This window comes from Lithobates pipiens, unplaced genomic scaffold (assembly GCF_037356315.1).
Source record: "Lithobates pipiens isolate NorthernLeopardFrog02 unplaced genomic scaffold, aLitPip1_a1.2 Scaffold_8, whole genome shotgun sequence".
In the NCBI taxonomy this organism is placed as follows: Eukaryota; Metazoa; Chordata; class Amphibia; order Anura; family Ranidae; genus Lithobates; species Lithobates pipiens.
Window position 1 is genome coordinate 435,403,121 of NW_027507903.1, and position 15,438 is coordinate 435,418,558.

Below are 15,438 nucleotides of genomic sequence, written 5' to 3' on the forward strand. Positions count from 1 at the left end.
AATGTGAAGTAGTTAACACTGTCGTGAGCTAGGCGAGTACGCTTATCGGTCACGATCCCCCCTGCTGTGCTGAACGTCCTTTCGGACAGGACACTGGATGAGGGGCAAGCCAACACTTCCATTGCAAATTGGGCAAGCTCTGGCCAGAGGTCAAGCCTGCCCACCCAGTAGTCCAGGGGTTCATCACTCCTCAGAGCGTCCACATCGGCCGTTAACCCGATGTAGTCGGACACATGACGGTCTAGGCGTTCCCTGATGCTGGATCCGGATGACACCTGTCGATGGGTGAAAGAATGACCTCATATCCGAAGTCACCAACACATCTTCAAATCGACCTCTTCTTGCAGGCGCTGTTGGATTGGTACCGGCAACTCATTTCTCTGGGAGTGGGAATTGCTCCTCTGTCAGCGCCACCAAAGGCAGAATGCAGCATTTCTGGAAGCAAGGCCTGGAAGTGCTCCATTCTGCCAGCCCTCTGTGACGGCGGTAACATTTCCGCCATTTTGTGTTTGTACCAGGGTCTAAGTACGTTGCCACCCAGTACTGGTCCTTGACCCTTATGCTTTTTATACGGGGGTCCCTATTAAAACACTGGAGCATGAAGGCCCCCATTTGCACTAAACTGGAAGCGGTGTGGTGGCCTGGCTCCTGCTCATCATCCAGGATAACGTCGTCCTCTTCATTCTCCTATCCCCATCCATGCACAACAACAGGGGTCCCAGAAAGGTTTAAAGCATGCTCTTCTTGCTCCTCCTCATCCGCCCCGCCACCATCCTCCTCTGACTCCTCTTCAGACTGCTGTTGTTCACTTGTCTCAGATAGAGTAGCCCCCCCTGGGAATTCATCCAGCATTGCGACTTCCTCATCTTCCCGCTCCTGCTCCTCCACAGCTTGATCAATGACACGACGCATGCATGCTCCATAAAGAAGGCGTAAGGTACCATGTCACTGATGGCGCCATGGCTGCGACTGACCAGTTTGGTGATCTCCTCAAATGGGCGCAGAAGTCTGCATGCGTCGCGCATGAGCAGCCACTGGCACGGTGAAAAAAACGTTCATACAGGTAGACGTTAACTGCACGTTTCTGCTGGAGCAGCCTATCAAGCATATAGAAGGTTGAGTTCCATCGCGTCGGGCAATCGCAAATAAGACGTCTGACCAGCAGATTGTGTCGCCGCTGAATGTCAGCAAGGCGAGCCATGGCCGTGTAAGATCTTCTGAAATGGGCTGAGATTTTCCTTGCCTGCCGCAAGATGTCCTGGACCCCAGGGTATTTGACAACGAATCACTGCACGACCAAGTTTAAGACGTGTGCCATGCATGGCACGTGCATGATTTTGCCCTGTTTCAATGCGCTAAGCAGATTGGCACCTTTGTCACACACCACTTTACCAACTGTCAAATTGAGCGGTGTTAGCCACTGACCTGCCTGTGAACGCAAAGCTGAAAGGAGTGCCGGGCCAGTGTGGCTCTTGGCTTCCAGGCACAACAGACGCAGCACGGCATGGCAACGTCTCACCTGGCATGTTGAATAGATTCTGGGGAGCTTGGGCGGCGCAGCGGAAGAGACACTAGCAGCGGAAAAGGAGGAGTCAGCCGAGGATGGAGTAGGAGGAGGAGGAGAAGAAGAGTCAGGCCTGCATGCAATCCGTGGCGGTAAAACCAAATCTACACGGGTGCCACGGGTTACATGCTTGACGGCCGTCAGAAGGTTCACCCAGTGGGCAGTAAAAGTGATATACCTTCCCTGCCATGTTTGCTAGACCACGTGTCTGTGGTCAGATGTATCTTGGCACTGACACTGTGTGCCAGAGATACATTCATTTGCCGCTGAACATGGCCATATAGCTCTGGGATGCCCTTCTCTGAGAAATACTTCCTTCCTGGGACCTTCCATTGTGGTGTTCCAATGGCCACAAATTTTCGAAAGGCCTCCGAGTCCACCAGTTTATATGGCAGTAGTTGGCGGGCTATGAGTTCTGACAAGCCAGCCGTCAACCATTGGGCAAGAGGGTTATCGGGCGTCATCATTTTTTTACGCTCGAACATTAGGCCCACGGAAGCCTGCCTTTTTGCAGAAAAACATGAGCTTGGCGTGATGGAAGGTGGAGTGGAGGACAATTGTGAGGAGAGAGGAGAAGGAGAAGTAGAAGACGAGGCTGGACGGTGAGAGCCTGGAGTGTGGCTTTGTGTGTTCCGTTGCTCCCACTCGGCTCGGTGATGGCTGCTCATGTGCCTTCTTAAGGCGGTCGTCCCTAGGTGAGTGTTGGGCTTACCGCGACTAATGCGTTGACTGCAAAGATTGCAGATTGCAACGCTATTGTCAGCAGCGGACACGTTAAAAAAAAGCCCACACTGCAGAGCCATGTGCCGGTGTCCTGGGAGCGCCAGATGTGACCGTACATGGTCGATGACTCGCTCCTGATACATTTGCAGTCTGCTTTGTCCCTCCTGTGCAAAGTAAGTTATTCCTGCTTCTCCTCCCTATCTGCTGGTCCATATCTCCCTCTGAACTCCCCTCCTCTTCCTCTCTTGTGGGCACCCATGTGACATCACTAGACACGTCATCATCAACGTCACCTTCCCCACCGCTATAAGTAGAGATCTCGGAGTAGGCAGCAACACCGGGGACCAACCTCCTCCTTGGGCTGATCTGGGTACTGTCGTCAGACTGCTGAGTAGTGGTTGTTGCTACCTCCTCTTCCTGATCCAACACCAAGAGTGGCTGCGCATCAGAAATGTCTTCTTGATATGGATCGGAAAATAATTCCTGTGACTCAAGCGGAAGGTATGTGGTGGTGGTGGTGTTGGTGGTAGTGTCTTTGGGGGTGCACATAGCAGGGAGTGAAGAAGAGGGTGCAGATCGAGAGGATGAGGAGGGTGCAGAAGAGTAAGGCTGAGCGAGCCACTCAACCAAGTCTGGTGCGTCCTTTAAAGTAATTGAATGCACCTTCTGCAACTTCCCAGTTTGGCTCAAGCCTGTTGCTCCTGCCCTACCCCTACCACCCCTGTGGAAGGGCCTGCCTCTTCCTCTGCCTGTCATTTTTTAAATGACCCTGTGACAAAACTCTCAGTCCCTATACCGATGAAGGACTGCTGCAGTATAGGGCAGCGGTCAGCAGTAGTGCACCTCAACCCTATGTATTGTGGACCTATACCAGTCCTTATAGAATAGCAGACTGTACCTCACTCAACCCTATGTACTGTAGTACCCTATACCTTACCAGTCCTTATAAGGACCTTTGTGGAACAAGTAGGTTGTGTGTGACTGATTAGCAGACTGTACGTCAGTCCCTATACCGATGAAGGACTGCTGCAGTATAGGGCAGCGGTCAACAGTAGTGCACCTCAACCCTATGTATTGTGGACCTATACAAGTCCTTATAGAATGGCAGACTGTACCTCACTCAACCCTATGTACTGTAGAACCCTAGACAGACCAAGTTACCAGTCTTTATAAGGACCTTTGTAGAACAAGTAGGTTGTGACTGATTAGCAGACTGTACGTCAGTCCCTATACCGATGGAGGACTGCTGCAGTATAGGGCAGTGGTCAGCAGTAGTGCACCTCAACCCTATGTATTGTGGACCTATACCAGTCCTTATAGAATAGCAGACTGTACCTCACTCAACCCTATGTACTATAGCACCCTACACCGGGTTATTACCAGTCCTTATAAAGGACCTTTGTGGAACAAGTAGGTTGTGAATGATTAGCAGACTGCAGCAGAAGGGCAGCAGTCAAGTATAATATTCTTTCTATATTTGGAAGAAAGAATATTATACGTGTACAAGCCTATTACCATACCACTGATACCAGTCCTGAAAAGAACCTTTGTGGACCTAATATAGTAACAGCTACTGATTAAACTGACCCTCATTGCCTCACACACTGCTTCCTGCCTGTCCCTATATAAACTGACAAAACAGAGGCTACTGGAACAATAACTGGAACAGCACTTTTGTGGACCTGATAGTAACAGCTAATGACTAAACTGACTGTCCCTACAGCAGACACACCGTCCTATCCCTTTCTCTAAACTGAAAAAGACACTCAGGCTGCTGCAACAATCAGTAGCACAGCAAACCTATATACACCTAACACCAATACCAGTCCTGAAAAGAACTTTTGTGTACCAAATAGCTAGCGATTTGGGTCATTGCAATCTCTCCCTGCTCAACACAGCAACCTCTCCCTATAGTGACAGAAGAAAAGAATGTAAAATGGCCGCCGGATCGGGTGTATTTATAAGTTAGGGGGAATGTCCAAGTGTTCATGTGCTGTAATGTCTCAATTGGCTGTCCTGTACCCCATGATGGATGTGTCATCATAGGTCAAAGTTTTTTTACACAGTAAACACGGAAGTCCGCCGGGCGAACGGCGGCAATAGTCCCCGATCGGGCGAATCGCGAACAGCCGAAATTCGCCGCGAAACGACCGCCGGGCGAACCGTTCGCCCATCACTATTGGCAAGTTTCCCGTTTCATGGGGAATGTTTATTCGGTGATCACTTGGACATTATTTATATATATATATATATATATATATACTAAATATTTCCAGAGGGAAGAGTGCTCTACTTCCTGTGAAGAAAAGCACCAGATGTCCCTCTTTTAAAAACCCAGGGACTGCTTCCTCAAATGTTTCAGCACCAGGGCGGTTCTGCTGCCAACAGGGCCCTAGGATCAGGGGCAAGCCGTAAGGCCAGGGCCAGAAAAGGCACTGGGTCCAAAACTCTTCTAAACCCAGCACCAAGCCCTCCTTTTGAGGGGACGCACCCACTCCATCGGGTGGGGGGAAGGCTGCTGCTCTTTGCGGACATTTGGAAAACAACAATTCAGGATGAGTGGGTCACCTCACTTATAATTTGCGGTTACAAGCTGGAGTTGCAAGGGGTTCCCCCTCAGAGGTTTCTAAGATCCAGCATTCCCTTGAATCCTCCAAAAAGAAACTTATTGCTTTAGGCACTACATTAACTAGTGTATCAAGAAGTGATTGTAGAGGTTCCTGTATTTGAAGGGGACACAAGGATTTATCATAAGATCTGGAAGACTTATATTGCTTCAGAAACCAAACTGGGACACAAGGCCCATTTTTGACCTAAGGTCCCTGAACAAGTATCTATTGATACAGTCCTTTCGGATGGAGTCTGTCTGCTCAGTAGTAACCTCACTCCAGAGGGGAGACTTTCTAGTCTGCATCGATATAAAGGAAGCGTATTTATACGTTACTATCTTTCAGCCTCATCAGAGGTTCCTACGTTTTTCAGTAGAGGAACATCATTTTCAGTGTGTGGCTCTACCCTTCGGGTTTGCTACAGCTCCCTGGGTGTTCACAAAGGTTCTAGCACCAGTACTGGGTCTTTGAGGGGCCCATGGGATCCTGGTGCTTGGGTATCTGGAGGACCTCATGCTCAGAGATCACTCAGTACAGGCTCTAGAACAGAGCGTAATATACACAGTGCTGTATTTGAAAAGCTTAGGCTGGATCATAAATACCAAAAAGACAGCCCTGTGACCAGCCCAAAGTCTAAGGTATCTAGGTCTGATCCTAAACACGGTCCAAGCAAGAGTATTCTTGCCACCCGTAAGGATCTGTGCCCTGAAGGATCAGGTACATCATATAAGGGGCACCAGACAACCCTTCATTTGGCTCTGTATGAGTCTTCTAGGAAGGATGGTATCCTCCTTTGAGGGAGTGACCTATGCCTAGTTCCATTCCAGGCCCTTACAACAAGACATCTTGTTGGCTTGGAACACAGGAAGAAAAGCCCTGGATTATCCAATGTGCTTATCTCCTCAGGCATCCTTAAGCCTAAACTGGTGGTAGCAGGATCAGAACCTACGAAAGGAAAAATCCTTTCTCCCGGTAACTTGGAGAGTACTGACTACAGATGCCAGTCTCTTAGGCTTGGGAGCGACCCTAGACAGGCTAACAGTTCAGGGGAAAATGGTCAGGGACAGAGAAGACCCTGCCTATCAACATCCTAGAATTATGGGCAACACATCTGGCCCTACGGTCCTGCACAGTGGAGCTTCAGGACTGCTCCACCAGGGTTCAGTCCAACAATGCCACGGCAGTGACCTAGATAAACCACCAAGGCGGTACCAGGAGTCGTTCAGCTCTGAAGGAGGTGAACTACATACTAGCCTGGGCAGAGGGACATGTGCCAATTATATTGGCAGTCCATAACCCGGGAGTAGAGAACTGGAAGGCAGATTATCTCAGCCACCAGCAGATCTACCTGGAGGAATGGTCCCTACACCCAGAGGTGTTCCAGGAAATTTTCCAACGTTGGAGATGGCCAGTGGTCGACCTACTGGCATACAGGTTCAACAACAAGCTAAAGCAGTTTGTGTCTCGAACAAGAGATCCTCTGGCAATTGAATGAATGAATGAATGAAATACTTGTATAGCGCACAATGCGAACTGAATCGCCTCTAGGCGCTGTGGCGAGCTTTGATCATCTGCTAAAAGAGGAAGGTCTTAAGTTTTTTCCTAAAAGCCAGGTGATTGGAGCAGATAATCTGATAGTTCCATGGAGCCAGTACTCCCTGGTTTATGCTTTCCCTCCGATCCCTCTCCTTCCACATTTGTTGCGCATAATTCGGAGAGAGGGAGTTCCAGTCATTCTGGTGGCACCAGTTTGGCCCCGAAGTCCCTGGTTCTCGGAGATTGTGAGACTGACAATAGACAGACTATGGGTGCTTCCACATCACCCCGATCTACTGTCCCAAGGTCCTATATTCCACCCCAATTTACAGTCTCTAAATTTGACGGCATTGGCTATTGAAGCCGGGGTGGTAAAGGACCGTGGCATCTCAGGACCCTAGTGAATGCTAGGAAAACTGTCACTAGGAAGATTTATCTGTCACTAGGAAGATTTATCATAAGGTCTGGAAGACTTATATTGCTTGGTGTGAAGCCAGAAAATGGCATCCTCGGAAATATGTGATTGGGAGAATTCTCTCTTTTCTACAGTCAGCTGTGTGAAGCCAGAAAATGGCATCCTCGGAATTATGTGATTGGGAGAATTCTCTCTTTTCTACAGTCAGCTGTGGAAATCAAATTGGCTTTGAGTACAATCAGCGGTCAAGTTTTGGCCCTATCAGTATTCTTCCAAAGGCCTTTAGCCTCCCATTCACTGATCCGAACCTTTATGCAAGGGGCAACTGTCAGTGAAATTCTAAGCTTCTCCCTATAAGCATATCATTTCTTTGCGCTTAAAAGCACAAATACAGCCCTCTTATATAATGCCGGGAAAGAGCACTTGTTTATCCCTCCAAGTAATACAAACAGATGCTGGTATCACCTCAAACTCAGTATCATCCTGAACAAAACAGCCAGGCTGCTATTATTTATACTAACACATGGATAACAAAAGAGGCTGTTGGCTTCATTATCAGCCAATCAGACACTTGTATTCATTCAAAAGAACCAATGACACATATGGATATATTCAAACAGAAATGCAGTAGTGACGTGTCCCCAGCAATGCGGCTTTACCAGTGTCCCTAGCTATGCGGTCTTACTAGTGTCCCCAGCTATGCGGCCTCACCAATGTCCCCAGCTATGCGGCCTCACCAGTTTCCCCAGTAATGCAGACTCACTAGTGTCCCCAGAAATGCGGGTTTACCAGTTTCCCCAGCAATGCAGCTTTACCAGTGTCCCCAGCAATACGGCTTTACCAATTTCCCCAGCAATGCAGCCTCACCAGTGCCAACGAGGGGCCGCCCCCCCGGGCGCCACACATTGGGGAGGGGGGATGTGGCATGCCAGCGCGCCCATCTTTCCCTGCCTCGGTCCTCTAGGAGGTGGGATCTTCTTACAGAGGCCACTGGAGGAGGACCGAGGGAGGGGAGGACGGGCAAGCTGGTATGACACCCCCTCCCCGAATTTGTGGCACCTGGGGACACATTGGCATGGATGCCCTGCCTTTCCCGCATGCCCACACTGCTTGCCACAGCTTGCAGTCCTGCAGGACTGCTAATAGGAGCGGCGTTCCTATTGTGAAAAAAGTACAGGATTGCTGTTCCCATGCATTTCTGAAGGATTCAAGCCCTGCTCTTAAGACTTCCATTGGGGTGTATTCATTTTTGCAAAATGGTCTTGAATGAATTTGTTAGGAAAAAAATATTTTTGTGTGTGCAAATTAACAAATCTTGGTTGCAATCAATGGCTCATATGGGAGTATTTTGTAGTATAGTGTCCCATAGAAAATGTTGATTCTGAAAGGAAAGTAAAGGTTTTCTGAAAAATTTGTTGGGGTGTACTCATTTATGCTAAGCGCTGTGCATATGGATGCAGTTTTCTCTTTCTGTTTTGTTACACTTCATCCAAAGAAGTGGTTGATATAACCCCTCCAGTATGTTCTAGGACTGCCCAGACTCTAGAGGGTGTCAACTCAGATTTCCTAAATCAGATGGACTGCGCTACACTAAACTCTTCACAATGCATTGGAGAAGAAGTCAAATATCTGTCATATTTCCACAATTTACAGTTTGAACATTATCTGTTAATTATTGTGGTCATTACTCATATCCCCACCAATACAACAACTGAACACAATAATAAACTGGGGAAGTCAAAAACTGTTTACTTTTCTAAAACACTTATTATAATATGAATAACTGTTCTTTTGATCACAGAACATCAAGAACATAGTTAAGCCTGCAGTTGATGATGTTACGAGTTTCTGTTTCCACCACATTGAAAAGGATTTAGAATATCTGAAAAACAGCCTTGGAAAAAGTGTTGATGACACAACAACTGTTGTACATCTCGTATTTTGCCAAATGATGAATCTGCAAAAATGTGGACACCGTAAGTTTATATGCAGTGCTTTTTCTATTGACATAAGTGTACGCTTGGACATACAGTACATTATCCAATTACTTTACTTATGCAGCTGATTTGAGAAACACTAAATAAAATAAATAAATAAAGTGTAAAGGATTAATATTGTTATTTTTTAATATTAATGATTTAAAAGTCCTTGATGGTAGTCTCAGCAGTTAGCATACATGCGTGTGACTCTTGTAACCACATTATAACTAAAATTGTATTGGGGGCAGCATTGAATCGTTCTATAGGAGTGCATAATATAAATGAAGAACTTTTTTGTCTCCTGTCAAGGGATCTCTCCATGTATGACCAGTTTACCAGTTCCAGTCTAGTGGAAGAAATTAGCAAATAATTCAACTTTACTTTACATTTATTCCAAATGTTAATTGCTAAAATTGTTAGGGAAATAAACTATGCCTGATATACTGATCTTTTCTTTGCATAATAAACTTTCAGGCAAGTTAAAACTGATGTCAGCATAGAGAAGGCTCTCACATAAGTTCAATACTAGGAATAGGAGGGACATAATGTTATTGATCTTAAAATGAAGTAGGAATTGTTGAAATGGTGAAGACGCTATGTACAGTTTTTTTTATTATAGTAAAACTAAAGGGAAAACTTTTTTTTTTTCATTATGTATAGAGCAAGGGAGGATTATAACCCCTGTCAGATTTTTTTTGCCATCTTTGTCCCATTGTGGAGATTTCCCCTTCCTGTCCCATAGCCAAATAGGAAGTGAGAGGAAATCCCTGTAAATCAATGGAATTCCTTGGGGACCCCCAGGTCACTAGAACTAGTTTACCCATTGGAAGATTTTCCCTCTATTACTTTTCTGGGGACTTTTCTTTTACTTTCACTTTCAATGATAATGTTAAACAGGACAAATCGAGAGGGTGAATCTCCTTAACGGGAGCACAGACAGCAATAAAAACTGACAGATGTTCTAATCCCCCTCCACTCTATCCAAAACTAAAAAAAAGTTTTGCGTTTAGTAATACATTAAGTTATGTCTGCAGCATTCTATTAGTCAAATAGATACATAGCTTCAAACAGTGGGACCTTGATTTCCAGCATCCATAAACTTACTTAAGTCATAACTTCCATCTAAAAATCACAATTTATTGGCATCATAAAAGGCATATAGAGGGCACCCATCCTCACAAACAAATAAAAAATGTTATCACCATATTACATTAGCTGTCCAACCACCATAATAGATCAGCCACTTGTGACATTTCTTTTATCAAAGGGTCTACGCATTTCATTCACATCCTAGGTCCACTTCTCCAGGAATATGTTGAGCATAATTGAGCTTTAAGTGTAAGTACACTTCTATATTTTACCATATGTAATAGAAGTGTACTTACACTTGATGGGGTAGCTACACAGTTTGTTTCTATTTGTTTTTTTCTTTTAATTAGGGGTATTATACAGTGGATACTGTCAAGTACCTGGGTGTTTTTGAACCGGGATGTTCTTGGTTCCACAGCTGTAGTCTTACCTGTTGTGCCCCAGAGGTGCTCTGGAGTTATTGCAATGTTTTCCCAGCTTGATGCATTGCCTTGGATTCACCTGTTGCCAGCTGCAGATAATGTACTATCAAGTAGCCCATAAATAGCAGCTCTTTCTGTTACTCAGTGCCCATTTGTTTCGACCACCACCTACCACAGGTATCTTACATTACAAATGAGCCACAATGGCAGTGGACCCTGCTGAGATTGTTAAGGCGATTTTGTGTCAGGGACAATTGATTGGAGCATCTTTCAGCATCTTTCTTCTCTGGACACCAAGTTAGATGAACTTTGTGCTATGCTTAAATCTTGGTTGCCTGGTCCCTCTGCAGTGGTCCAGACTCCTGCTCCTACTCCTGCTCCAATCCAGTGGTGGCTGGTGCTCAAAATTGTTGGGGGGCGCAAGCAAACTGAAAAATTCTGAAAAAACCCCATCAATTGCAGCCTCACTGTACCATCAAACACAGCCACTGTGCCCATCAATTTCCGCCACTGTGCCCATCAAACGCAGCCACTGTGCCCATCAAACGCAGCCACTGTGCCCATCAATAGCTGCCACTGTGCCCATCAATAGCTGCCACTGTGCCCATCACATGCAGCCACTGTGCCATCAAACACTGCCAATGTGCCCATCAAACACAGCCAGTGTGCCCATCATATGCTACCACTGTGCCCATCAAATACTGCCACTGTGTCCCATCAAATGCTGCCAGTGTGCCATCAAATGCAGCCACTGTACCCATCAAACACAGGCACTATACACATCAAACACAGCCACTATGCCATCAAACGCAGCCACTGTGCCCATCAAACGCAACCACTGTGCCATCAAATCCAGCCACTTTGCCCATCAAATGCAGCCACTGTGCCCATCAAATGCAGCCACTGTGCCCATCAAATGCACCCGCTGTGTCCATCAAACTCTACCACTATGTCCCATCAAATGCTGTTAGTGTGCCATCAAATGCTCCCACTGTGCTTATCAAACACAGCCACTGTGCCGATCAATATCTGCCACTGTGCCCATCAAACGCAGCCACTGTGCCCATCAAACGCAGCCACTGTGCCCATCAAGTGCTACCACTGTGCCCATCAAATGCTGCCACTGTGTCCCATCAAATGCTGCAATTGTGCCATCAAATGCTGCCACTTTGCTTATCAAATGCAGCCACTGTACCATATCAAATGCTACCAGCGTGCCCCCCCCCGCCAGCCCTCCATCTGCACTTACCCTGTCTCGGTGGGACAGCTCCTCCATGTCCTTGATGTCTTCTCCCATCCTCTCTTCCCGTCCTCTGCTATGATTGGACGCCTGATGGGCATCCAATCACAGCGCCTGTCATTTCAGCCAACCAGGTGACAGGTAACAGAGGCGGTTTAGCTTTTCGGACACAGCTGAGTGACCATTCTGGGCGCTCGCAGGTCACCTTTTTTGACGCCTAATAGAGCCTATGGCTCTAATCAGATGCTTCAAAAATACATCCCGCCTCTGCAATTCAGGTGCCCGGCGCGTGAATAGGGGGTGGCAGCGGTGGCCATAGATAGATAGATTCATGCAATGCATGAATCTATCTATTGGTTCTAGAAAGGGTGGCAGGAGAGAGGGGGCGGCAACTGTGTGCCCTTATGGACGCACAGCCACTGTTCCAATCCAACCCGCCTCTTCTGTGACATCCAAACTTCCCTTGCTTGAAACGTTTGGTGGTGATACTGAAGACTGCAGAGGTTTTTTAAATGTTTGCCGTTTGCATTTCCACAACAACTCTATGTCTTTTAGCACTTCGTCTGCCAAAGTGACTTTTGTCATTTCCTTGTTAAAAGGGAAAGCCCTGGCCTGAGTCTCTCCTTACCTGGAATGCAATGATCCTGTGCGCAAGACACTGATACCTTTTTGGGTTCACTTTAAACTGTATTTGGCAAGCCAGAAAGAACTTCTGCATCTGAGTACTCACTTTTGGACAAACAGCAAGGTACCAGGACTGTGGCACAGTATGATCTTGAGTTCCCTGGCTGCTGAGACTAATTGGGACTCAAGGGCATTATGTGCCTTCCAAAAAGGTCTTACAGATCGCATCAAGGACGAATTAGTCTATAAGGATTCCCCAGAAGACCTTGAAGAACTCATAGAACTGTGTGTTCGCCTGGATGTCCGGTATTATGAAAGGTGTCAAGAGAGACTTATAACTCACAAGCTTCCTAGACCAGTTTACCATTCCAAGCACCACCTTAGCGAGAACCTGAAATTTCAGTTGAATCCCAGGCACCTATGGAACCCATGGAAGTCAGCCGTCTCAACCTAACCGAGTCAGAAAAACAAAGGAGGTGTGCATTGTGCCTATGCTTGTCCTGTGGACTTAAAGGACATTTGTTATCTGTCTGCCCTTCCCATCCAGTAAAAGGCAGGGTCTAACCAGTGTTGGAGGAGCTGGGTTAGAACTTACAGGTATGCCCTCCAAGACCAAGAATACTGTTCCCGCAATTTTACATTTAGCCTCTAAACTTGTCTCCTGTCAGGCTTTTGTGGATTCTGGAGCCGCTGGCATATTCCTGGACTACACTTTTTCTAAGCAAAATAACATCCCATTTATTCCTAGGTCTAGACCCCTGAACATCACCACCCTGAATGGACAACCGTTGGGAGATGGTCTTGTAAAGTTTGAGACTATGACAATCACCCTTCAGGTAGGCACGCTCCATAAAGAGGAAATCATCCTCCTATGTCTCCTATTGATTCTCCACTTCTGCCTATTATCCTTGGTTACCCTTGGGTACAAAAAGACAACCCTTATTTTGATTGGGAAAATGGAGAACTAATCTCTTGGGGGGGGCATCCTGTTATCTAAACTGTTTGTCTCAACCCAAAAGACTTTCTGGTTGTCTTTTGGCTTCCATGACCATCCCACCTACCTTGTCTTGAGAATACCATGGGTTTGCAGATGTATTTTGCAAGCAAAAGGCAGAGGTTTTACCGCCACTTCATTCTTTTGACGGTGCGATTAGTTTGATTCCTGGACCACCTATCTCCTGTCTGAACAAAAATCTATGGAGGAATATGTAAAAGAAAACTTGGGAAGAGGTTTTATCCGAACCTCTTCTCCAGTAGGGGCAGGTTTTTTCTTTGTTGAAAAAAAGATGGGGGTCTTTGACCATGCATAGTCTATTGAGGGTTAAATCAAATCACCGTAAAAGACTCCTACCCTTTGCCTCTCATTCTAGAACCCTTTGATGTACTTAAGGGAGCCATTATCTTCTCTAAACTGGACCTCTGAGGGGTTTATAATCTGATTCAGATTAGAGAGGGAGACCAGTGTAAGACAGCATTCAACACCAGCAATGGACATTTTGTGTATCTGGTTATGGCATTTGGACTTTGCAACGGCCCTGCTGTCTTCCAACGTTTCATGAATGCCATTTGTCATGATTTCAGCAACAATTTTGTAATCATCTACTTGAATGACATTTTAATCTTTTCCAAGACTTATCTATAGTATGTCTCACATGTAAAGCAGGTATTACAATGACTGAGAGAAAACCACCTTTACGCAAAGATTGAGAAATGCAGTTTTCATCAAAGCCATATACCTTTCCTTGGATAACTCATAAGTGCTGTTGGTTTCCAAATGGACCCTCAAAAACGTTCTGCTGTCTTGCAATGGCCCCAACCAACCACTTTAAAAGCCCCCCCAGGCTTTCTAGGATTCACAAATTACTACAGGCAATTCATCAAAGGTTTTGCTTCCATTGCTTCCCCCTTACTGCTATGACTAAGAAAGGTACAAATTGTAATGTGTGGCCCTCAGAAGCGGAATCAGCTTTTCAGCAATTAAAAGACATGTTCAGCAAGGCTCCAGTTCTTCAACATCCAAATCCCGATCTCCAGTATATTGTTGAGGTTGATGCCTCCAAAGTAGGAGCAGGGGCAGTGTTATCCCAGAGACAGCCTAAGGCCGCGTACACACGGGCGGACTGTCTGCCCAACTAAGTCCGTCAGACAATCCGACAGACAGTCCGTCCTACTTTTGAATGAACGGACTTGACCACACACGATGAACAGACAGTCCGCTGAAAGCTTGCACGATGACGTGTACAGCATGTACGACGGGACTAGAAATATGACGTCCAATACACTGCAATGCAACATTCGGCCGTGTAAATCCTTTCTGAGTATGCGCCATACTTAGTCCATCCAACTTGCCTACTCACGAGCGGACTGTCCGCTGAAACCAAGTTTGGACGGACAATATTACGGAAATTCCGAAAGACTTAGTCCGCCAGACTGTCCGCTGAAAAAGTCCGCTGAAGCCCACACACGAGCGGACTGTCCGCTGAAACACGTTTCAGCGGACCAAGTCCGTCAGACAGTCCGCCCGTGTGTACGCGGCCTAAGTCTGGTAGAATCCATCCAGTGGCGTTTTTCTCTAGAAAGTTTTCTCTAGCGGAGATGAATTATGATGTTGGGAATCGAGAACTACTGGCCATCAAATTGGCATTGTCTGAATGGTGACATCTTCTAGAAGGGGCTCCCAAACCTTTTTCTATCCTGACTGACCATAAAAACCTGCTGTATGTTCAGACTGCTAAATGTTTGAATTCACATCAAGCTCGATTGGCTCTGCTTTTCTCCCATTTTAATTTTGTTCTTGTCCCTGGGCATAAGAATAAGAAAGCCAGTGCTCTTTCCAGACAGTTCACTACTTCTGAAGAAGATCGATCTACTGAGCAGTATATAATCCTACCTCACAAAATTGTCACACAGATTTCTACAGCTCTTTCCTAACAGCTACAAGAAAGCCAGAATCGTGTTCCTCAAGGCTTGAAGATACCACCAGCTCACCTGTTTGTAGCCCCCAGCCCCAGAAAACCAGTACTCCTCTGGGCACATGATGGTGTGTTATCCGGTGATCCCGGTGTCACCATTACTCTTAAAACCTTGCAGCGTCATATCTGGGCCTCATATGAGAAAAGATGTTACTGACTATGTGGCTGCCTGTCCAACTTGTGCTGCTAATAAAGTACCCTGCAGATTGCCTACTGGACTGTTACAACCACATCCTGCACCTCACCAGCCTTGGACCCATTTGAG

The 15,438-nt window shown here is 46.4% G+C and overlaps 1 protein-coding gene across 5 annotated transcripts in view; it reads left to right on the forward strand.

Annotated features, from left to right (window-relative positions):
* The window catches only part of LOC143964536 (E3 ubiquitin-protein ligase RNF213-like), a 955,032-nt gene that overhangs the window by 848,658 nt on the left and 90,936 nt on the right, over nt 1-15,438 (forward strand). For all 5 annotated transcript variants that reach the window (XM_077474321.1, XM_077474324.1, XM_077474323.1 and 2 more), the window contains exon 57: nt 8,649-8,823. In XM_077474321.1, coding sequence (XP_077330447.1) covers nt 8,649-8,823 — 175 coding nt within the window. The remainder of the gene's footprint in view (nt 1-8,648; nt 8,824-15,438) is intronic.